Below are 24,895 nucleotides of genomic sequence, written 5' to 3' on the forward strand. Positions count from 1 at the left end.
CCAGCCGGCCCTCCCCTCAATCACCCCATCGAGCCATCCCTCTTCAGGGCTGAATTCCCCCCAACCCCAGGAGAATGGGCAGTCTAATTTCCCCCAAATTTTCCCCGATGTCACCCCAAAAAGGGTTTCATGGCGGCACAAGGCCCACCCTCACCCTGCAGGTGAGGGCCATTAACGTTTAAAGCTGAATTATAACGACCGGACAAGTCCGAGGAGCACCCATTGAGGACAGATGCTTTTTTCCCCTTTTTTTTTTTTTTTCCCCTTTTTTCTCTCTAATCCACAGCTTGTCTGAGTACCACTCACTGCAGTCCAAAGCTGCTGTGATTATATCCAATAATATTGTGCTTTGGATAATTTTTCACAGGGCAGTAGAGGGTGCTGTTTGTTCTCCTGTTGGGAGGACGGAGCCGCTCACCCCTCCAGCCCCATATCCCGGCAGACCCAAGCGCAGAATAACTTGCTGTTGAAGGGTCAGCCTTGCTCGCCGCTCCAAAATCAGCGTGTCCCTCCGGCTGGCTTTGAAATTCCATGTATTTCCAAGGGGTTGAAAGTAGGGTCACTGCTCCAAATGGGTATTTAAAAAACAGGAATCCCCATTACCAGCCTCTTTTGGACCTCTCCAACTTTTCCAGTGGTTTGTTGTTTGTTTTTTTTTCTTTCAGATTGACAGTTTTACCATCGTATTTTTGCAAACAGCTGGGTGTGAAACCATGGCCCAGTGGTGCCAAGGGTGTGATGTGCAGCCGGATGGCTGATCTCCTCCTGTACGACCCAGTTGAGCACACACACCATGACATTCACCGGGCTGGAAGGGAAGAAATGAGACTTTTGTTATGCTCTGTCTCAGCCACGATGATTTTTTTTGTGTGACCTGAAGGGGTGAGGGATGCGTTGTGTTGTACTGAGTTCTCCAAGAATGTCTGACTGTGCAGGGATCTGCTCTATTGTAACTCTGTCCTAGAAGGACTTTGATCTGTTGGGTTTAGTTGGATACTTTGAAAAGATGGAATTATATTTTTTGTTATAGTTATATTCTTTGTTATTCTATTCTATTCTGTATTCTTTGTTATCTGGGAATCAGAAACAGTATTTAGTGTGATTAATGACTGGGTTCAATATAACCACACTCCAGATCAGGGTTTTTTTGTGAGAAAAAAATATTAGCACCTGATTTTGAGGTGCTAAAGTACTGCTGGCAAATATATGTATCTAAAAGGCACTTTATTAAATTAAACATGTGTAACAGGTGAGACCAGAGCATCCTGACATCATGTATGACACAAGCAGAGCATTGCAATTAAAACTGTAATTGCTTGCAGGGGTTAATTGCCTGCAGTGACTTCTATGCTGCGCAGCGTAAACGCTGGGAGGTTTGTGCTGATGGCTCTGCCACGGCTCTGGCCCTCCTCAGGATGAGTGGAAGCGTCTGGTTGTTCGGGAAAGATTGCTCATAATCACATGAACACCCGGATCACCATGAATTTATAGAGTTGTGGATTGATATTGTTTAATGCAGGATATTTGTGCTGAAGTGTGATACCATACTTCATTCACAGGCGAGGAAAATTGCCAGAGGCTTTTAGCAGAAGATGCTGAGCAGCTCTGTGACTGTCTTGAAGAGCACGACGATGCTTCCCGCTGCCTTGGCAAAGTAAAGCATTTCTTTTACAGGCTAGGGATGCACAGGAATTACCCTCTTTATTTCTCCGCATCTCACTTTCTTGATTAAAACAGACAGGTTTTTCTGTGCAGCACGGAGGTGTGGGAAGAGGTTTGCAAACATTGATATCTGTGCAGTGCTTAGAGATCCAGGAGGAAATAGCATCAGGTTTCCTAGGGGCAGGAGGGTGAGATTAGCAGAAATCAGCCCCGCAAAGTGCTATTAAATGATAAAAAAGTGCTGAGCGACAGCCTGGGCTGGGTTCAATTTCCACAGTGAGGTTCACTCATGTACGTGGAGGCCTTCCCTCGTGTCACCCCAAACTTGTGCTGGGAGCTGGGGGGCAGAGAGCGAAGCAAGGGCCTGGCTTTTTGTGGGTTTGGTCTCACTGGTGCACCCTCCTTTTCCACTCAGGTGGCTCAAATTCCCCCATCCCTTCCGTGGCTGAGCATTGGAGGTGAGGACAGCCCCCCCCACAATGCAGTGCGGTTTCAAAGAGGTTTAGCACATCCAAAATTGTGTGAATATCTAAAATGTCCCGCTTTGCTTCCACAGCCCGTGCCAAACCGCTGCCATCCCTCCAGCTCCTTCCATGCTCCCCTGCGTGCCCACCACCACCCGCATTTGGGAAGTGACTCCCCTTTTCCAGGCTCCGGTGGTGACGGAAGATGACGAGAATTTCAGGGTGTGTGTTTCGCTGTTATTCCTGCCTCTAAACACACCGTCCATCTCCTGGAGGGTAAAAATAAAGCAGCATTGTTTAATTTCTGGAAAAAGCCAGATGACAGTGGAAGGGGTCAGAAATATGCATACCAGCCCTCCCTGTCCCACTGTCTCAGCTGTTGCTTCCTGAGAGACAGAAGCATGTGGTTGCTAAAAATACCCTGCAAAGAGAATACATTCTCTCTCCAATGAGAGGGTATAAATTAATCCGAGTGGTAACATATACAACTGCTTGTGGCTGGGAGAAACAATTCCAAACGTGGTTGTCGGAGGGGGGGTTTCCTAATGAAGCAGAAGTCTCAGCCCTGTGCTTTCCCTGCATAGGTCGGCGATATTGCGTTGAGGATCTTCGCCTCCTGCCTCCCCTGCTCCCACCCCCTCGCCCTCCTATGGGAAACGGTGCGGCCGGGGTGGGGGGAGGCCAGCCCTTTTATAAGCGTGGTCTTGCGGCAAGTCGAAGTTAACAGGAGTGGCGGGAGATTTGGCTTGCTCCGAGATACCCACTTCCCAAGCCTTGGGGTCCCTTGGGATGACCAAAGGGGGAATGGAGTCAGTCGAAGTGTTCACGTCTGAAGGCAAAGGCAGGGGCTTGAAAGCGCAGAAGGAATTCTTGCCTGGGGATGTCATCTTTGCAGAGCCAGCCTACGCTGCCGTGGTTTTTGATAGGTAAGAGAAAAACGCTTCTAAAACACAGACTGGAAGTCATCTCGATGCAAAATTTCATCTGGCTGGGAGGGTAAAAGTTTGAAAGCGTCTGGACAGCATCAGGGAAGGGTGCGAAGGGCAGTCAGAAGCACTTCTGTACAGATGCATTCGCAGCTTACAGTGAATGTCCTTCCCAGGGCTCAGATCAGCTTTTTACTTTTGATATGGCGCAATCTATTTCCAGGATGTGATCATGCAAGGTGCTCAGTGCCATTGGCTTTTACCAAATGCAGTGGAAGTTGCGTGTATTCAGTGCCTCATAAAACCCATCCATGTTATGCTCCGGTGAACTGCCAGGAGTTAGTGTAATGCAGGTGCAGCAATCTCAGGCTGGCTTTGCCGAAGCCACCGATGTCTACTGCGTGATAAAAGTGAGTCACATCGTGCTCTGCTCACGTGTACCATCCCCCAGCGGTACACACAGCTTCATCGCCCGCTGCATTCAAACTAGAAGCTAGTGGGGATCTGCAGGTGATATCGTTTCTGTTGAAGTGATTTTACATTCATAGCTAGCTGAGTTAACTGGAGACAAGTTTCTGCTTTCACGCTTGCATGAGACTGGTTTCAAATTTTTGTTCACGCTGATGTAGCCAGAAACTGAATTCTGCTGCAAACGAATTTTTCTTTTCTGCTGCTTGTTTCAAGGATGAACAACATTCGATCAGCCTGCGCTGCCGGTGTGGCTGGTAGGTGCCCACTTCTGCCCTTCAAATCTGTGGAAGATTCGCTTAATACCCTGAAAGCCAAAAGAAGCAAAGAACCAATTTCTGTGTTAATCTCCCATGGGTAAATTTAGAATAAAGCCTCAGAGATGAATGGAATTTGTTCAGCCTTATAATATGCTGAGAACAGAATTTGGCCCAAACTTTTTAAATGAGGAGCGAGATGTCAGCTGAAGGTTTCATTCTGGGTTTAGGAAATTTGTGAGCATTCCTCCAGGGCGTCATATGGTGGGTCCCGAGACTGAATTTTTTTTTTTTTTACCTCCGATTGCCGGTGACTTTAGTGAATGTTCTGCACGCTAAATAGGCTGGTGAGTGATTTTGCCTAGCTGAGCTTTCCCTGATTGAATCAACTCTGCTAATGAAGTCTGGGACGCAAGCAGAGCTCATGCTGCTGTTTTAATCCTGGTCTTCTTGTAGCTGAAGCTGATTCGTGTGACTGTGTGATCTGGCAATAGCAGAGAGTTGGGGATTAAGTGGATAGAGCAGGAAATAAGGTTTTTTGTGTCTTTCATTCACTTTTTCCTTGCCCTTATACTGTCAGTGGGTGAACATGTTTATGAATTTTTATAATAGCAGCAAAGACACTTTTTATTTTTGTATTTTAATATGCCATTGCAAGAGCTCACTTTAAAAATGTCAGGTTTTATTTTAAAATGTTAAGTTCTTGAATTCGTAACCCCGAGTGCAATTACGGTAGTGACAAAACCACCTCTCCCTCACGTGTCCTTCTACCTCCTGTACTTTAGTTTCACTTGTGTCACTAGCTGAATTCTTGCCGTGACAGTTTGCTTAGGAAGTGCCTATGGACAATGATTTCTCTCATATGCCATATTAAAAATGCTAATTATCCTTTAAACCATTGAAAACATTTTGCATTTTGGTTGCTGGTTGAGCATTTTTTTTCTTCTATGTGAAATGTCGTGAGCATCGTGCATAGAGTAGAGCTGCCCACGTTGAAGAGCTACGACTTCACTGCATTTTCAAATGTCACTTGTGTAATGTGAGATACAGAGAGAAACTATCACCACATCAGCTCTTAGACTGCAGACTGTGTCTCAGGCTTAGGTTTCCTACCAAAAACCTTGGATGGGGAGAGATGTGCTTCCCTCCCTCCCCAGTCTGTGCTTGCTTAGCTCCCAGAGGGCAGATCCAGCAAGGGGGTAAGGTAAACACATCCCTTCTCTGTGACTGCAGAGAATGGGGATGGCTGCAGTCATTCTTGTCTCTCCATTTCTTCTTCATGCTGCTGTGCAACAATAACGGACTCTCACCCTCCTGTCCCAAAATCTCCGAAGCAAGTGGTGCTGACTAAATGCATGTTGGTTAGAGCTCAGCAGGGAAAATCCTGCTCCTGAGATACAATAGAAACATGCCATTTTCTTGTGAAAACTGCTCTGGTGTTTCTCACACACACACACAGGGCTTTGGTTTTGAAGGTACCTTCTACCGCTATCCCAAGGTGTTAAATTGCATACAACCCCCATTGAACTGATTGCTATCAAAGAAGGGCAGCCTGGAACCTTGAAGGATCTGCAAGACTAAATCCACACTAGGCCATAGTGGCTGGTTTTGCCCTGAAAGAACTGCTGTTGCCTCTGCAGGGCTGAAGAGTCCACTGAAGAGGCATGTGTTTTTCCATGTCCACAAACAAGCATTTGCAGGTCCTAAAACTGGTGTTGAGCCTACAGTATTAAAAAGGATCTCACCTTGCACTGGGGATCCCAAAGTCCAGAGTCCATCATCCTAATTCCATTCAGCATCTTCATCTCTTGCTGAAAGCATGTATACATGTACTATGGAAAGGGGATTCCAATATGAGTGGTTGGTAGGTTTAATTTTTCAGCTCAGGTCCTGCCAAATCTCACCTTGCACTGGGAATCCCAAAGTCCAGAGTCCATCATCCTAATTCCATTCAGCATCTTCATCTCTTGCTGAAAGCATGTATACATGTACTATGGAAAGGGGATTCCAATATGAGTGGTTGGTAGGTTTAATTTTTCAGCTCAGGTCCTACCAAATAGGTGACCAGATTTTCCACAAAGCTCTGCTTTCTTTGTGTATAAAGGCCACCATGGAAGCACAAGAGCACAGAGTACTTGGAAAAATTGGTCCGTACTTTGCAGCCCTTTGAGGAGTTTAGTTCTTCGGGAAGTCTGGTCCCAGTGTGGATGCTGAAGCCCTGAAATCCTGCCCCTGATGTTGCTGTTGAAACCAACTTCTGCGTGGATGTCCATTGTACTGCAGTGGCCACACTGAAGTTTTCTGTGTGACTACATGTGATGGGGGAACACAGCAGGCGAAGCAAAGGTCTCTTTTTCAGATGATTAGGAGCAGCTCTTCAGAGATACAACATAGTTTTCTTGTTGTGGCTGTAAAAAAGCAGCTTGTGTTTGTGCCTGGGCACAAAGCTGTCAAGAGATGGGAGGTGTTCAGAAACAGGGGAGCCCCATGAAAGCTGATCATCATTTGACCTGGTGAAGAACATAATTATGAAATGAAAAATTTGCATTATCTGCTGTAGGTGTTTAATGTCAGGTGTGTAAGTGAGAAACCTCTCCGTAGGGCTGTTGCGTAGCAGAAACCTACTGTTCATACTCTGTGAAACTATTGGAAGAACAAACCTCTTTGTCCTGATTGTACAGGGATCGAGGGAGCCCGAACAGCTAATCTTGGCATCTGGTGTTAGGTGTTTGCAGCAGAAAGTGTGGATATTCTATGCTTTTGGCTGGAAAGATGCAAAGGCCCTTCTCTATATATTGATGTGAGGAGCTGCCAAAGTAGTTTGGACCTGAGGCTGTCACCCAACTGCACTGTATGAATGAATGTCTGTCAGTAGGAGGCTGAGTTTGAGGAGGTGTTGAGAATGTTATTTTTCCAGGAAAAGGAGAAATGTTTTCTTTGACAAAACTCTCTAACAGGCCGTCATACTCTGAGCAAGTAAGACCCATCAATTTAACTGGATCAACCTATAGGGTGATATGGTAGCTTGGTCAGCAATGTGCTTTGGGACTCAGCTTGCAAATTAAGACACCCAAAACTAAGGTCTGTGGTAAGTGTCTGTGTAGAGATAAGGCCAGGATTCAGTTGATGTAGGTGTTTAGTGTCATTTGAGATGCCCCAGGGTGTCTGAGACATCCTCTTAGGGCTGACAGGTACAAAAGAGGATTTATGAGAAGCAGGCCTCCTCCTAGGCCAGATGGGTGTCCCTGCAGAGCTTAAAATAACACTAGGCTCCTATGTCCAGGCAAGCAAAGCCAGCCCTACGTGCCCGTTATAATCAATGAAGCACTATAATATGCACCAAACAGACACCTACTTTTGAGCTGAATGGCTTTCCAGACCCCACCGAGTGTTTTGGTGGGATCTCTACTTAGACACTGAGGGTACAGATGAGCACATCTAGGTGTCTAGATCTGCAGACTGCATCCCACCCTGGAAGCCTCTGGAGGTCACAGGGACCCTGAAGGTCCCTGAAGGTCCCTGAAGGTCCCTGAAGTCATTAAGGCTGGTGAAGGCTTGTACTCTTCAACAATGGTCATCTGAGCAGCAGTTTCTTACCTGGTGCCAGAAACTATTAGTCCAGAGGTGCTTAAAACTCAAAGTGAAGCTAAAGAAGGTTCCTATAGACATCAGCCAGCTCATAGTTTCTTGGATTTTAAGGCCAGGGTATGACTCACAAACCTAATCCTGCTCATTGCAGGAGAGATGGACTGGATGACCTTTAAAGGTCCCTTCCAACCCAAACCATTCTATGATTCTATAACGTTTTGCTTAACACAGTGGTTGCCTGTTGTTGAGCCCTGCATCTACCTGAACTAGAGCAGCCTGCTTCGAGAGATGGTGAATACTGATTGAAAGTGCTGGTCTCAGTGCGATCTCCAGTATTTTGCTGTTTGGATGAAGTGCAGACACGCTCTCTGGTCTGTGTTTGAATCAGCCTTGCTGTTATCAGCTGAAATAGCACTCAGAAAACACCAGTGTCAGGCCTGCTTTGCCCTAAAATAGATGCAGAAGATTGGAAATATATCTTCTCAAGGGATCCTTTGCCTTTGTTGGGGTCATTTTTTGATTTGCAAAGCCGCTGTGCATTCCCTATTGACATTACCTCTCACTGAAGCTTTCTCTAGTGCTCTGCTTATGGGCTGGGGTTTAATCCTTTCCCTCCTCCCTCTTCACTTTCTCTTTGAAGATCCCAGGTCTCCTTTCCTCACTGCCACCTTCAGGACGATGGCATTCCCATTGCCTGGGCTCAATGTACAGTATGTGACCTTCTCCTCTGGCACATCGGTTGGCTCTCAAGCCTGTAAGAGTTTACATTTCCTACGAGCATGGGGATGCCCGATATATCTCTGTCAACCTTCATCATGAGAAGGTTTGCTCTTTAGCCAGTGGGGTCTGAGAGACTGTAGTCAAGGCAAACAGTGTCATGTGATAGAAAGCCAAGATCACCTGAAGATCTGCTTGATGAGTGATCTGCAAATTGCTAAAAACCTGAGCTCATGTTATTTTTGCACCCTTTTTTGATGTGTGAAGCAGGCCCAAAGCATTTTCCAAGGGAAATGTGGGAAGCTCCATTACTGTAGCTGGGATCACCTAGAGATATAAGAAATGCAAAATTTTCCATAACAGTGTGACTCTGAAAAGATTACGGAAGCAAATTCTTTGAGTTTATACCAATACAAACTGAGGGCTAATGTGATCATATTCACCTTGTTTAACATTTTCTGGGACTTGATTTTTTAGTATTATCTCATCTGTTCAAAAGGTTGAATAAAACCTGGGAGAAAACCTGTTTTTTTTAAGGAAACCACACCTGCACCTCTTTAAAAAGGGGCTGAGAAAGCTTGTAATGAAAGCCTAAAAGTAAAATAGTCTAAAATAAATCCTCCACTTAAAATCAGACAAACTAGGATGTGTCATCCCTGCCATTTTAAAGTTAAAAGCACTAAGTTCCAACCCCATTTTTTAAAGGAGCCAAACTATTCTTGTGCTGATAATTCACCATTATAGGTATCCCAGTAGAAGCCAGCTATTGAATACCTCCCTTTTCCTTTCTGAAAAGAGAAAGAGTCGGTGCATTTCCTTAGGCTGTTGTGTTTAATGAAGTGTTACAGCCTCTGCTTTGAAAGCCAGGCAGACTTTGCCTACATCTTCAGCTCTCCTCATGCCATCCTCTGCAGGACGTTGAGGAGAGAGATGCCTATCCAGCCAATAATAAATATGAAGCAAGTGGACTTAGGTGTAAGTTAGGTTGTTGATGTGTGTTATCTGTCATGTACAGAATAGCATAAACTCATATTAAAACAGTTTGTGAGCTTCTCACCATGTCCATTAGCTATTTAATGAAATCCTCCTTTCATTCCTTTGCACTACAGCCATCTCACCTTGCTTTTCCAGGTCAGTGAATGAGATGCTGTGGGTGCTGGATGGGGAATGGTTGGCTGATGTTTGGGCTGTGCATATCTCAGAGATGAGGTTCATATATTTCCTGTGGCAGCACTCAGCCCTCTGTCCTGGCAGGTCCAACAAATCTTAAGCCATCTGAATCCAATCCAAGCAGTCACAAGAGCTATTTGTTTCTTCTGCTTTCACCAGAGAGCCGTGCTTGCGGGAGCTGTGGTTTAGTTGACAGTGCTCTGTCACCTCTTGTATTTTTTGGCTGGCACATTGAATCATTGCTTTTGTAACTGTAGCTAGGTCCAGGATTAGTAGTAGTTGTGTGCCTCATCTACGTAACATCAGAGCTCATGAGCGCCCGAGAGCTGAGCTCGGCTGACGTTTGGGTGAGAGGCCGAGGAAACCTGAGACTCCCCAGAAAGTCATTTAGTGAGTCAGTCAGCAGCACCTGCCTTCCAAGTCAGCCCTAAATCCCTGACCTGGCAAGGCTTGGCCGGGCTGGAGAAATCACTGTGCTAATGAAGATCCTGCTTTTGGGCAGGGTGGAAAAAAGAAGTTCTCACTATGTGTGGAAGATGAGAGTGAATGAATGGTCAGAGATCACCCCAGAGGCCATGGTGTACATAGACTCAGCAGAAAGCAGTTGCGTTGTCCCTGTGTTAAAGTAAGGGAAGCCGAGCACCGAGTCTCTAAGGGTTCAAACCTCCAAGCCTCTGGGTGGGTGCCATACGTCTCCCCTGAACCCTTCAGTGCTGCCCGTCCATGCAGCACTCTGACCATGCAGCACAGGCTGCTCTCTCCACAGGGAGAGGAAGCTCCATCCAGGCCACCTGGAGCCATTTTGGGTTGTGATAAACACATTCTAGGCCAGACAGAGAAGGCTTTATAGATTTCCACAGTCTGAGAGACTTGGGTTTAAGCTCAGGCTGCTCCCCTTGTCCTTGGGGGACCACAGCCATTGCAGAGGGAATGACAGTGGAGACTGTGGATCACTGCAAGCCTTTGGTGTCCTTGATGTTGGCTACCTCCAGGACTGATAGTATCAGAGCCTGGCGTAAGGTCTAGCCTTGGGGCCAAGGGAGAGCCCCACTTTGCCATCCCTGTTCAGGTTGCCGAGCTCTGAGCACCTCTGGGACGTCAGGAGTTTGCCCAACTGCCTAGAGGCACCTGGGGGATTTAGGTGCTTGCAGGGTCAGGCAGCACTTGAGCAATGTTTGTTGAAGGTTTAGGCGATGCATCTCAAATACCCGTGTCTCCTGTTTTTTTCACTGCACCAGGAGTTGAGCCCAAGCCTCTGGAGTCCTGCTAATGCACATTATCAATAAATCCAGTCTTCCTTTAAACCATTTCTGAGCATGGAGTATCCCGCGAGGGTTTTGTGAGAGATATGGTATTTCTTATACCTGCCAGTCATGTTACCTGTGAGTAATTGTGTCTGCAGTTTCAATACCATATGAACTGTTCCTTCACCTCCTTGGGAAGTCTCGCACAACTTTTTTTTTGTGCATTTCTGCATCTCCTCAGAAACAAGGGCTTTCCAGGGATGGTGGCAAGTTCCACCAGCTGGGTTTGCTTTGGAAACTCTGGACACCCTATGTGATAAACAGCAAAATGCAAAGCCAACAGTTCAGTTTTTTTCTGTTCTCAGAAAAAGAGCTGGGGAGGAGACAAGCTGCTGTCTGAGGATTTGGGTTTTGCTGCAATGTATTCCCCTCTGACCTGTCATTCCTTTTTACAGGGAAACTTCTTTAACTGCCTTTTCACTTTCTGGCTGCCCTCAAAGCACGCAGGCGGCAGGAGGGACCCCCATTCCCTGCACAAGATATCTCCCCATGCTTCCCAGCACGGCGTAACCATGCAGGTTTTATCAGCTCTCTGGCTCTCCTTTGCCTTACAAGGAGTGCAATCTCTCTTGCACCTCTCTGCCCCTCTGACTTGACAGCTGACAGAGCACAGCCTCGCATTTCTCACCAGCTCCCAGCTCTTTCATTTGTCTTCATGGAGTTGGCTGCATCCCCCTTCCTGGGCACGTGCTCCCCCCTGCCCCATTCCGGCTGCTTACCTTGCGTCTGGCTCCCTCCTGCGTGCCGGCACTGCTCACTGTCATTTTCCAAACTCATTTTCGCACACGGTTTTGTCTGCTGCAAGTCATCCTGCTTTAAATCAATGGCCCTCTTCATCCTGCAAGAGCCAAGGAGCAGGGTGGGCTGTGTCAGCAGCTCATGCAATAGTGCCAGAGGAATGAAAGCTCATTTTCAGTGTACTGTGATAGATATAAATATGCATACATATGTTTTTATATACATCGGTATAGTAGAGAGGCAGGACAATCTTGGGGCTGGGGACTCTGGGGCTGTGGGTCTGATTCCCACCTGTGGCACAGCCTCCTTGTGTGATCATCAATACATTTTTTATTTCCTCGTGCCTCAGTTTCCCCACTATGGGCTGTGGGTAATGATAATGTGTTCCCTTGGTAATGAAGCCTCTGTGGTCAGTGAGCTTTTTGCAATGAGAACCTCCCTCCTGGCGCCGGCAGGGTCTGAGTGATGGGAATTTGAATTCTCCCGTGCTGTTGAGCCTGGCTGGAGGCAGTGATAAAGTGGGCACTTGCCTGGAGAAGCAGGCAGCTGGGGGCGCCAAACCAGGCAGGGAAAAGGCTTCTCTAGCGGCAAGGGGGAAGTCCCAAAGTTGTTTGGGCAGGAGAGCAAAGTGTCTCCCCCTCTTTCCCAGTGAAGCAAGACCCTGGAGCAAGCAGCTGGACATGTGAAAGGGGCCATGGGGGAGGTTTCCTCTTGATCTGGGACTCTGGACACTCTCAAAGGGAGGACATGAGGTTTGACTTCTTCACCAGTATCCTCTGATGCATTCCTCCCCTGGCCTTGGTTATAGTTGCATACATACATACATGTAAGATGCTTCTGGAAAATCCTGTTTTGAACCCCTCAAAGAAGCAACCTCCTCCTTTTGAAAGGTGTTTCCCAGTTATCCCATGACCATTTAACTGACAGTAACCTCTCAACTGGTTAAACCCCAGAGCCAGGAGCAGGAGTAGCCGGTGAGCAGTGCTCACCACTGCTGGCACCAGAGAAAGACATGTCAGGCTTTTGGATTTGGAGGAGAAATCTGCATCGCTAGCCTGTCTGCAGGAAGGCTGTAAGTGGCCTAAAGACCACAGCTGACACCGGACTAAGCTTCATGTCCTGATAGCAGCCTCACATCAGGCACTGTGCTCATTACCTGTAATGTTTAACAACACCCCCATGGGTGGCATATTCTGGGCCGCTGACCAGCACTAAATCATGGATGTTCTCAGCTCAGCAACATACCAGCCTTGTGAAGATGAAAGATCCCCTGGCTTTATTAATCAAACCTTATGGTGGTCATAAGTGCAAGTACTGCTCCCTAAACTTGGCATTACAGCCAGCCCACCCCATGTCCTACCCCAGCCAGTGCTCCTGCGAGCTTGAGAGTTCAACTTTCCTCTGTCTTCAGCTGTTTGGTGTTCCTTGTCCGTCCCTGGGCAGCTGAAAATCCATTTGTGCCTTGACATTCATGCTTGGGAGTCTGCTGAATGGCCGGGAGCCTACCCTGGTCCCTCAGATCTTCACTAATCCATACTAAGCATCTGTCTCAAGTCACTGGGACCAGGAGACCCCCAAACCCACCCAGCCTGGGGCTCTGCACTGCTGGCTTCTGATGGTAGACAGCCAGGAGACACGTACCACCACTGAAGGAAGGAGGAGAAGACATAAACCACTCTGTGACGAGAAGATCTACCTTGAAGGAGGCAGTTTTCTTGGTTCCCTCGTGTCATTTCCAACATAGTGCCACATTTGCCAAGTGCAGTGCCTCCAGTACAGCTAACATCTTTGGCCCAGTAGCAAAAAGAAGTGACAAGCAAAGCTGCTTTTTAATCCATGGAAATGTATCTTGGTTTCAAGCAGCAAAATCACAACGTTTCCCTATGCAAGCACTTTGAACTATCGGTCTTCATGGTGATACACCTCTGGGCTGCTCACTAGCAGAGCATTTCTGATGTATATTTGTATCCCGACAGTGCGCCTGTGCCTAAGGAAAGCTTAGGAGAGCAGTTAAGACAGCTCAGACCCGTGCTCCCATTTGGTCCCTCTTGCCCAATGTTTTCCTAAGTCTCTTGAGCATGATGGTGGCTGCTGCTCCATTTTGTGACCTGGCCTATGTGGGGCCCAGGAAAGCCTTAGTTTTCAGGAGCAGCTGCACTTCACCCAAATTCAGAGGCTTTGCAGGCAGTGAAGCTCTCAGGCTGGGTTTTTGCCTTCATGTTTTTCTTCATGCTCTCCTGGGATACAGACTCATTAGGCACCTGCTTTCTGCTCAGCAAATGGGTGGCTGGTGCTTCAGCACGGGCCAGACAGACAATGAAAACAGACTGAAAATACTGTTAGCAGCAGAGGTGCTGAGGAAGAGCAGACGAGCTGCAGACAAGAGGGCTGAGAGCTGGGGAATGCTTTATTGCTGTCCATTAAACAAAATATTTGTCTCTCTGGCGTAGCCAAACTGAAAAGCAACAGCACTGGGCAAGTGCACAAGGATTAAGCTGGATGGGGTGTTTCTCCATCCTCCCAAAAAATCACAGGGGGTTCATCCTCAGCGGGTGTGGGGAGCCCAGAGACGCAAAGCTGGCAGGACCCTCGCTGGGTGGAGCTGGCCCTTCACCGAGGTACGAGCCAATGGGTCCTTCTGTCCTTCCAGCCTGACACATGTCATCTGTCACACCTGCTTCAAACGGCAGGAGAGGCTCCACCGCTGCGGCCAGTGCAAGTTTGCCTACTACTGTGACCGGACCTGCCAGAGAGCGGCTTGGCTGAACCACAAAAATGAGTGCTCTGCCATCAAGAGACACGGCAAGGCACCCACTGAAAACATCAGGTAAGAGATGGCCTCAGGGGCTGAGCCAGCAGCCTGGGGATGGTGGAAGAGGACAGGGCATGCCTCTGGAGGGTGGTGAGGAAGAGCTGGGTGACCTGATTTGGACAGGGTGGAGGTGGGAGCTGGTTTGGGAAAGGCCAGGAGCATCCGTGAGCTGATGGGATCAGGACCTGGAGGAGCATCCAGGGTGCGAGGGGGTTGTGCTCCTTATTTTTTTTGGTGCTGGGCCCCAGAAACTCAACTGCAGCTGAACGTGGTGAGGCAAACCCACCCAGGGTTGTTTAGGAGGTGTGGGAAAGTGAGGAGTAGGTGGAAAAGTGGAAGAGGACATGGGCTTTTCCCCAGTTTGTCTGTGGGATACATTGGTTTGGATTCACATCCTGGCTCGGTCATAAGAAAATGAGAGGAATCCCCAAGGAAATGAGAGCTGTTGTGGAGGGCTGGGGACCTGGGGGTCTGCAGCATTTCTCCAGGTAAGAACATAGATGCCTGGGCAAAGCCCTGCATCTGTCTCCCTTTCCTTCAAAAGCCCATGGGTGGTGGATATCCATCAGCCATCCGATGCTGAGCCTGTTTCGGTCTGTCTGCACCCAGTTTCCCACCCATGAAATGAATTTTGATGGCCATTCAGTTCTTCTCCTTGCACTGGGCGGTGGTGCTAACACCTGGGGCTCTCTCCTGGCCAGGCTGGCTGCCCGCATCATGTGGAAGATAGAGAGGGAAGGCAGCGGGCTGGCAGAGGGCTGCCTGGTCTCCATCGATGACCTGCAGAACCATGTGGACAGCTTTGATGAGGAGGAGAAGAAGGAGCTCCGTGCTGATGTGGAGAGCTTCCTCGAGTTTTGGCCACCCCAGAGCCAGCAGTTCGGCATGCAGTACATCTCCCACATATTCGGAGTGGTACGTCGGAGGGGTGGGAGAGCAAATGGGGGGGCTGTTTTTAATGCCAGTGCCCTGGAGAAAGTCTCCAACTGGCCTGAGCTGAGGCTGCCCAAGTTCATCCCTCTCTTGCCCTTAAGAGGCCATAGCGGTTGGGATAGCTGAGACCAGTATTTGCTGCAGGCGGTTTGAATACTGCTGCATTCCCCATCTGCACCGACCCTGGGAAACTGAGGCACTGCAAGGACAAGGCCTGAAAACTTTTACCTGTCTAACCACGCAGGCAAGTGGCTTCATCAACCATAGGTGCTGCGCGGTCATCACAAGTCCCGCCGGGCCTCCCTCTGCACCTGTGAGAGCTGAGAAAATCTATTTAAATATAGTTTTAGTAAAAATACTTAGAATATATTTGAGTATAGCAGATGTGGTTTAGGATATACATTCATGTCTATTATATATAGTGTGCATTAGGTTTTTAGATGTATATTATGTCTTTTATATTTATATAAAATAAAAATAGGTAAAATATACTAAATATATTTAATAATATCCACTACTGGCTTGTTAACTAGAAATTTTTGTTCTCAGTGTAGCAGAGAGGGAAATTCCCCGAAGCCAGTTCAGCCCTTCAGCCTCCTGGGCTGCGCTAACCCCTCAGCTAGCAACACTGGCCAAGGGGCCGGGGTGAGCTGAGCTGGGACGCACGCTCTGCTCGCACCTCTGCCGACGGCTGGCGTGGCGGAGAAGTTGTCTGTGCCAGCCCTAGCACAGGGAGGGGCCACAGCATCCTTTCCTACCCACCTCACAAAGAAAATCCGGTCCACTGGGTGTGGGGAGACCTATGTACCAGTGACCGACATAACTTGCCCATGCAGAAATAAGGAAGTACAGATAAAGTGCAGAATCAGTTAAGAAAGGAAATAAAGCTATTAACAGAGTAAAATAATTAGCAGCTGAGTTAGTTACTTCCTTTGGTATATCCTATCGCATTTTCTCTTTGCAAATATTTCCTTTGTTTATGTTGGCAAGCAAAACTGTTCCCTTCATATGTGATAATACTGTACCATATAGAAAAAGTCTAATAATAAGTTCTTGGCATATATATTACCCAAAAGCAGTCATTCTGAAAATTGTTTGGGACTCATAAGAAACTATAGTAATTGGTTTTTGTAAGCTTTGTGGGCCACCCAGCAAACATGATCAAGTTGAATGCAGCTCTCAAGGTTAATTTCTAACTGATACCTGTTTTAATAAGTGTGAACTTTGCTTTCTGTCTAGGCTGTGCTTGAATTGCCTCAGATTCATTTTCCTGTGACCTTTTTCTGAATTATTTTCAGGAAGCAAATATAAGGAAACCAATGCATTGTCAAACCAAATTTACCTTAGACATCCCAAATGAATATTAACAGCAAATTTTCTGCAGCATTTACTCAGTTTTGCTCTGAGTTGGTCCAGCTGCATGAGTCCTGCATTGCTTCTCTTCTGATGTTTTATCCCAACTAAAGATGTTGTTCCCACCATTACTTTCTGCAGTAATCTTGTAGGCACTCCTTTCTCCTTAAAGTTTGGAGATGGGAAGATCTCTGTGGAGTCTCCTTCTCTGGAGATATTCAAAGCCCGCCTGGACGATGTCCTGTGCACCCTGCTCTGGGTGACCCTGCTTTAGCAGGGAGTTGGACTGGGTGATCTCCCGAGGTTTCTTCCAACCCCTGCCATTCTGTGATTCTGTGATCCCTTAATGCTTCTTCCTACCTATGTTTTGGGACTAGATCAGCTGCAACGGCTTTACCCTCAGTGACCAAAGAGGACTGCAGGCTGTTGGTGTGGGAATCTTCCCCAACCTCTGCCAGGCCAACCATGACTGCTGGCCCAACTGTACCGTCATCTTCAACAACGGCAAGTGAGTGGATATGTCTTTCCTCAGGCGCAGCAGGGATGCATCCTAACGGGCAACTCAGCAGACTCTGCTTACCCCCCACAGTGTCAGATCCCTGCCACAGAAAATCTATTTATCTTCGTTTCCTTCTCTAGTGCAGAAACAAAAAAAATAAGGATATTCTTTCTAAAGAGGAGCTGTTTTCTCTCTCATTCTTGTTATTTTAAAAAATATTGTCTGATGCACTAAACAAATACACAGGTTTGAGCCCAAATCCAGTGAGCCAGCAAAGATTTTTTCCCTGGTTTCTGTGAGTTTTGAAACCAGACTCAAACAAAGCAGATGAAGTACAAAGTAGCTGCCTAGATCACCCCTTATAGTGAGGCTTTATTTATAAATAGTTAAGGAACAATTACGGTTAACAAATTATTAAAGATTATACTGAGTCCACAGCCCAAGAGTTTCTCGTAACCAAAGCTTGCAATCAGCTGTGTATCACTATCTGCTGATGTGTTTATAACCATTCCTAACACAACCCTCATCTTTGTGAGAGTGTACCATCTCTATTAATCACTGATTAACTCTTCAGCAATGGGATCTTAATGACAATCGTGACTGTTATCTGCAAACCGGCTCACGTGCGAGTCCAGGATGCCCTAAGCCGCTGTGCATTCCCTGTTCCCACCCAAGTGCTGTAAGGAAACTTCTGCGGGACATGTGAGACGGAAAGAGGTGAAGTGGGGAGTGCAGAGCAGAGCTGGGAGTGGAGGCTGCGGCTCTCGGTGCTCGGGGCAGCCCGTGGAAGGGATACTCTGCCCTTTCCAGCCTCCTCCCAGGCCAGAACAGGTATAAACTGCTGCTGATCAGCAAGTTGCATCGTGTGCAAGACGTTAACTGTGGGAAACTGCTTGCCAAAAACTGCACAGCTCGAGTATTTCATCCAAATTTTCTGCTCGGTCTTAGGATTTTATAAACTTCCATGTTTACCAAAATTTAGTGCTATAGGTTAATCCCCCAGCCTCCCCTTCTTTAACTAACACATTGCTTGTGCGCTCCAGTTCTCGCTGCTGGTTTTACCTGCTAAAACTATGCTGGCGTTTATCAAGCAGCAGGTAAACAAGCAAAGAGAAACCAAAACTGCATTAGGATGGTTACCTTGGTGGGAAACAGAGTCTGATCCAAAGTCAGATTGGAGTCTGTGCTCCGATACCCAGTCGCCCCGGGTCAGATCCCTGGTGGGATGATGGAAAGCCTCTCCAACCAGCCTGGGAAGTGAAAGAGGTAACTAGCAGTGGTAGCAACCCTGAAGCCTGAGTTTCTGGGTGGGTAAGTAGAGGAATGGCATTTTGTTTGCCTGGCAGCTTGTTGAAGTTCCCACATGTATCCTGTTACTGACTTTAAACCTTGACCATCTGGTTATGTGGTACAATTGGCCAGGTAAATTATGAAGGTTTCTTGTCTTTCTGCGGAAACCTGGTGATAAGCCCCCATCGTGGGAACTGAGCTCTCTGTCTGAGCTCAGGGCACAATACTGGACTTGAGGACCCACTAAACTCATCACACAGAGCACAGTCCTTGTTGCTGATATCCCAGTCTGACTTCCATTTCAAGCTATGTTTTAGGGAGCGTGGCTACTGATGTCAGTGGAGACATTTCTGTGCGGGATAACTAACCCTATTGCACCTGCCAAATGTCAGAAGTGGGTTTTGCTCATCCCCTGGCTGAGACCGCTCCTAAAATCACAGTGCCAGGACAGCTCTCCCCCAAATCCCCCAAATGTTGTGGCTCAGCGATGGGCGATTCAGTTACAGCAGCTGCATAGCAAAAGCGAAGCTCTACATGCAGTGAGACATGAGCCAGGAGCTGGGAACCCCCTTGTCCCCGTCAGGACGATGTCCCGATGCTCTACACCCTGTACCCATTTTTTGTTGTTGTTGTGCTTGTACCTGTGTAAACTGCAGATGTTTGTTTTGTCTTTCAGTCATGAGGCTGTAAGATCAATGTTCCACACACAGATGAGGTGGGTCAGTCTTGAAAGCATCGTCCTTCCCCTTGCCCTGTACCCTTCATGCCCCGTGATTAATGGAAAAGCTGCAAACAGCCCCGAAGGGCTCCCTCTGGTTGAAGAAAATTTCACTTTCCCTGTTTTCTGAACTCCTCCCCCATGTAAAGCCCCACTAAACCCAAACCTCACTTAACTCTGCATTTTGTAGTAAATTAAAACGATAGTGGTAATACTGTGACTGTCTCCCGCACAGCGAATTCCCTCTCTGCCTTCCCACCCCCTCCTTGGCTTCCTCCCTGTCAGTATTTCCCCTCTCCACTTCTCATTTCTCCTCCCCTGACTATGGCAAGAGCATGAAAGTCAGAACAAGGTCTTGCTAATTTTGTACAGCCCAAAATAAAACCTTGCATATTAGGAGATGAGAAATGATTGCATTACTGACATACTAAATAGTTCACGTTTCTTCTGCAACAAACAGTGCCCGTTGAATGCGTTGACTACAGCAGCAATACCGTGAGATGTAGGTTTCATCCTTTTTTATCATAATACTCGATTAATGTTTTACCTTTTAATGATGCCACTGTTACCTGGTCCAGACTGATGGAATCACTAAAATGTATGCAAAAAAAAAAAAAAGAGAAGTTCTCTGCTTAGCTCACTGTGCTTGGTATATTATAGTCAGTCCTGTTAAAGGGACACTGTTGTCTTTGAACTTTAATTTCAAGCAAATACACAATTTCCTCAAATAAGATGAGAAATACTTCGGAAGTGCTCTTCTTCACCATTGACGCTTACCCGGTGCATTATAGATAGGACCATAAAAACGGGCAAATGGGTTTCATTTCTGATGAGAGGTGCTATTTTGGGGCAATTTGAGTTTCGAGCTATTGGGCACTCACTGTGCCTGTGCGTGCATCTTTCAAGGTCTTTGGTGCTTGGGGAAGACGCTGGGGAAAGAGCACGGGACAAGCTCAGTGGGGTGCTCTCAGCTGACAGTGTCTCTTTAACTATAGCATTTAAAATATGCCATGTGTTTCCAGGCTTATCCCAAATGCTATCAATCCCTTCCACACAAGGGATGGCTGCTTAAAATATACCTACGGTGCTTAGGCCATCAGGGGCATCATAAAAGTCAGGGGCTTGGTTTTGCTTCTCTGGTTGCATGACTCACTTTAACGAGGATCCCATTAAGCCTGAACAGGAATGTTTATATGTGTAAACTTTCTGAATGGATTTGCTCTTTTTCACACCCTTTCTCCTGAGTATCGGGTCGCACCTTTCTCTGGCTGGCATTTTCCCATGGTTGTGACATAACTAATAGCTGCCCTTCGTGACGATGGCATGTTTAGTGATAAATTTCGTATGAAATATGCTGTTGATATGATCTAACACCCAGAGAAGGTCAAGACCAGGCTCGGGGAGTAGTTTTCACAGCAGCTTTAGCACAGCTGAAAGGCTCAGAGCTGTGCCCTTGGTGCTGAGGGCTTGTAACGGGAATTACAAAGGAACTACAAGGGAATTGCAACCCCTTTGCAGAAGTATGATCACGCAGAAAAAGTCGTGTCAGAAAAAGTCATGTCCTCCCAAAAAACCTTATTTTTAATGCACCTGGTGGGACCCTTGGGTTCTACGCTAACTACGCCTTTAGTGAGACCTTCACTGGGTCCCATCTAAAGCCCCTCGTGCTCAGGTGGGAGCCAACAGGTCCTGCCGAGGTCCATCGCGTAGCAGGCGTGTGCATCAAACATGTTGTTGAGCTCAGCAGGAGGATGACCAAGGCACACGAGGGAGTCCCAGGACTGATCACAGAATCATAGAATCTTTTAGGTTGGAAAAGACCTTTAAGATCATCAAGTCCAACCATTAATGTTGTACTACACTGTAGTGCGACGGTACGGTGGGAGCTCAGATCATGGGACTGGCTTCATTTTGATAACCCGTGAGTACACCTAGCTGCAAAAGTATGTTTAACCAACTAACTGGTCTGAGCAGAGAGCCCAGGGTCACTGGTCTCAAGTGAATTATTTCTAACTGTGGGTAGAGTCACCAGTGGGTGGGGGAGGAGATGGGTACAGAAGCACCACCTTGCAACTGGTTTTTGATGGAGGTTTTCCCCACTCTGGCCAAATTCTTCAGCCGGTTGTGACTGTCCAGCCCCTGTGACTGAGAGATGGCCCAGGGTAACTTGAGGATTTAGCTTGTGGAGTGAAACAGCAAGGGAATAGTTTTGAGTGTCCATGTTATTTAAGCAGGGAAAGACATGAAAGGCAGGTGCAAAGATCTGTTTTTCCAAAAGGAAATCCCCAAAAGGATTTGCTGTGGATTTTGGTTTAGTAACAGAGACTGGTGATTTCCTTGTGTTTAATATTAGCAATGTCAGATCAAATGGGCTACAGAAAAAAAAGACCGTTCCCAGAGAATTGTTTCTAAGCATTTTTGTAGAGATGCATGAACGGGGTGAGGGCATCTCTTACCCAGCACCCAGAGGGAATGTGTCTTAGCTTTTTGGAGTGAAAATGATACTGAAAGCAGCACAGCTTGGGATCTGGGAGTCTAGCCAGGGATGTGCGGGTAGCATGCAAAGCAGTACTTAAAAAAAGACCCAAAGTCCAAACTCAGCATTTCTCAAGGCTTGTTGGGTATTTCTGATCTCAGGGTTTTCTTCTGGTGGGATCTCCTGCAACATAATAAAAGTTTATGTCTAGGTTCAGCCCTCATCCAGATAAAATAATGGAGCTGTCATCTGTTTATAGCTCAGACCCTTAGGTATCCCTGCCAGGGACTTGCAGAGGGGCAAGAGAAACTGGTGTGACTGTGTTTTTATTCTGTATTCAGTTAACCAGGCTGCTGTCCATCTCTGCATTGCCTCCTGGAAGAGCTAAAGCAACCTTAGGGCAAGGGCTCACCTCTGCAAGGCAGGGGCAGGTCGCAGGATTTGTCACTGATGCCTCTATGGCTGCACCTTTGCTTCTGCTGCTGCTCCAAGCCCACATCTCGTCTCCTTTGCACTCAGGATTGAGCTGCGGGCACTGAGCAAGATTTCTCCAGGGGACGAGCTGACTGTTTCCTATGTGGATTTCCTCAATGTGAGCGAGGAGCGGCGTAAGCAGCTGAAGAAGCAGTATTACTTCGACTGTGCCTGCGAGCACTGCAAGAAACATATCAAGGACGACCTGATGCTGGCGGTGAAGGAGGGGGAAGGCAAGGTATGGTTTGTCCTGCTGTGTCCAAACCCAGAGGTGGCTGCGCCTCTTCCACCAAAGGCATCTATGTCTCTGTGACCACGGCTCCTCAGCCTGGGAACACTGACAATATCAACGGAGTCCGATTTTGGCAGAAGCCTGACTAGTGCCAATGTAAAAAACAGGGCTGAGCCTTGAGTGAGCATAATACTCAAGCTGACCATGCCAGGCCAGTTTAATCCCTATTACGCAACATACATGCAGTTTTTAATTCTAAAAAGCCCACAAAAGTTGCCTTTGCAAAGGCCTGTCATGGGGAGTTTGTATCATCACTTGACATTTGCACATGGTTGCTGTGGGCAGACTAACTGAAGAGTTAACAGGTTTGACTGTTCATTTTAAGTAATCTGTGTTTTCCTTGGAGGTCTCACAAGTCATTGAGTGGGAGGGTGTCAGGCTGTGTCTTGCTGTTGGCAGTGGGATATGTTGCTTGGCCAGTGGCTCCAGTTTATGAGCATGCTGGTAGCTCTAAGAGTTTCTTTGTGGCTCCTCTGCCCAAGGATATAATTGCTCATGTTTTTTGTCCTCTGTGTTAGCTAAGGGGGTTTCTACTCCTGCAAGCTTTACAAAACATATGAGGGAAGGCAAGGCCGGGCAAGAATATTTTACTGTATTATCAAGTCATTGATCTGCACTGTTGGACAGTCATGTAATGAACCAGACAGCCCAGCTCAGGGGCTAATGTAGGTCAGGACTAAACAGCAAAGGTGGGATGAGGAACCTTTTAGACCAACCCTGTCATCAGGAGAGGCCCATGGAGCTGCACCTTCCTGGGAATGAGTGCACAACCCTCAGCCTCCAGCTCTGCAGTTACCAGCAAGCCAGGCTCAGTCCCATCACTCTTCTTTCATACAGGTGGTGGTCAGGAAAGGCTGGATGTCATAGAATCATAGAACGGTTTGGGTTGGAAGGGACCCCTAGAGGTCATCTAGTCCAACCCCCCTGCAGGGAGCAGGGACACCTTTAACCAGATCAGGTTGCTCACAGCCCCGTCCAACCTGGCCTTGAATGTTTCCAGGGATGAGGCCTCCACGACCTCTCTGGGCAACCTGTTCCAGTATTTGACCACCCTCATTGTAAAGAATTTCTTCCTTAGATCCAGTCTAAACCTACCCTGGTTTAGTTTAAAACCATCACCCCTTGTCCTGTCACAGCTGTCCCTACTAAAAGGATTTTCCCCACTTTTCCTATAGGCCCCCTTTAAGTACTGAAAGACTGCAATCAGGTCTCCCCACAGCCTCCTCTTCTCCAGGCTGAACAACCCCAACTCTCTCAGCCTGTCCTTATAGGAGAGGTGCCCCAGCCCTCATATCATTTTTGTAGCCCTCCTCTGGCCCTGCTCCAACAGTTCCATGTCCTTCTTGTGCTGAGGGCTCCAGAGCTGGATATTGCAGAGCAAAAGTCTCTTCTTGAGCAAGGCTTGGGGAAACAGGATCAAACTGATATCAGGGAGCTCCCATGGGAAGTAGGACACGGGACTAGAAGAAACCCTTCGCTGCTTGTTCCCCACTAGTGCAAAAGACCCTGCTATACAATCCTATTACTAAGCTAACAAGATTCACCATGAAGCTAATCCTGACTACTGGAGCTCCCTGGTTCTAACGTAAAACTGTCTCAGAGCTCAGTCCACCGATGCAGAAGCATTTTCATCTGACTTTTTCTGTAGAAGTATTCGCAAACTGCTTCTCCAGTGGATGCCATAAAAAAATCTCAGCTCTCATTCAACGCCTGCTATCAAGCCTTGACCGAGCAGCGAGATGCCCCATCCCCTTTTCATGAGCATTAGAGGTGCTCTGCAGCACATAGCGGGAAGACGTGCACTTGTGGGCAAATGTCCTCCCCAGTGTGTAGTGCTTGTATAGAAAAAGCCTGTAACCATGCAAGGTGCATGATTTCAGCTATTAAAAATACACTCCATCCACAGACAATAAGTATCCAGACTGACCTCACCCGCAGAGCACGTCTGAGCGCTGCCAGCTTTATTGCATTTTTTGAATTCAGGCTCGCTCGCCTGAGAGCAGCAACGCTCACAGCTGTGTGGAAAAAGCACTATGAATATATGGAGATTGACAGCTTACGTCCTCGACAGCCGCTTCGACCTCCAGTCCTTCGCCCCTTCCAAATAGTAGCGAAGTTCCCGTTGTTTATGCTGGCAACAGGGTTAGGGGTCTCGTAAATGCAAGAGAGGATTTTTATTAGACAAAGCCACTGTGGAAGTGCTCTTTAAAGCACCTATTCTGGGAGTCTTTACTCAGAGAGCATAGCAATGTGATTTGCACTGACGTTAACACTGAATGTGCTCTGCGCGCTAGGACACCCTGCATGCTGCTCAAACAGCTGTCCACATCTGATTAGCTATGATAACTTCAGTCTAATAATATAGAGTAATAAATCAGAACACATGCATACGTATCCATGAATAGACGGGGATTATATGGCTCTGAAAAGCTACTGGGTTTCCTTCTATACTAAACTTTCCAGAGCTTCTCCCAGCTAGCTGAATTTCACAGATTCTTCAAAAAACTTGTTGACCAGGTGTGAGAAAAAAACAACGGGACAGTCCCACAGTCCTGACTCCAAATCTTTGCATCCTTCATTGTAACGTTGGGTCTCTGCTTTTGATCTGCACCCAGAGTCCTTCCTGGCTGCGGGCACATGCATTGTGTGTCTCCAGACCAGGCTCTTCCTAAAAGATGCTGGAGTTAGGCAACTGTGGGCTGATTTCAGACTTCCCTTTTATGAAAAGGAAGGTTGTGATAGCTAGAATAGTTT

General features: G+C 47.3%; 2 protein-coding genes across 2 annotated transcripts in view; one reads left to right on the forward strand and one right to left on the reverse strand.

Moving 5' to 3' along the window:
* The window catches only part of LOC104135261 (zinc finger matrin-type protein 1), a 30,201-nt gene extending 27,809 nt beyond the window's left edge, over window positions 1–2,392 (reverse strand). Inside the window, exon 1 of the mRNA XM_035888649.1 lies at window positions 2,386–2,392. Within this exon, the coding sequence (XP_035744542.1) occupies window positions 2,386–2,392 (7 nt within the window). The remainder of the gene's footprint in view (window positions 1–2,385) is intronic.
* A 523-nt stretch (window positions 2,393–2,915) lies between these two features.
* On the forward strand, window positions 2,916–22,087 carry LOC104135262 (histone-lysine N-methyltransferase SMYD1; the record flags this gene model as incomplete). Its single annotated transcript, XM_009648888.2, has 6 exons — window positions 2,916–3,052; window positions 13,945–14,121; window positions 14,808–15,021; window positions 16,770–16,900; window positions 18,858–18,896; window positions 21,895–22,087. Coding segments are annotated over exons 1-6 (891 nt in total), but the record flags the coding sequence as incomplete, so codon positions are not given.
* Between the last annotated feature and the right edge of the window lie 2,808 nt (window positions 22,088–24,895).

This window comes from Egretta garzetta, unplaced genomic scaffold (assembly GCF_000687185.1).
Source record: "Egretta garzetta isolate BGI_Z169 unplaced genomic scaffold, ASM68718v1 scaffold241, whole genome shotgun sequence".
Taxonomy (NCBI): domain Eukaryota; kingdom Metazoa; phylum Chordata; class Aves; order Pelecaniformes; family Ardeidae; genus Egretta; species Egretta garzetta.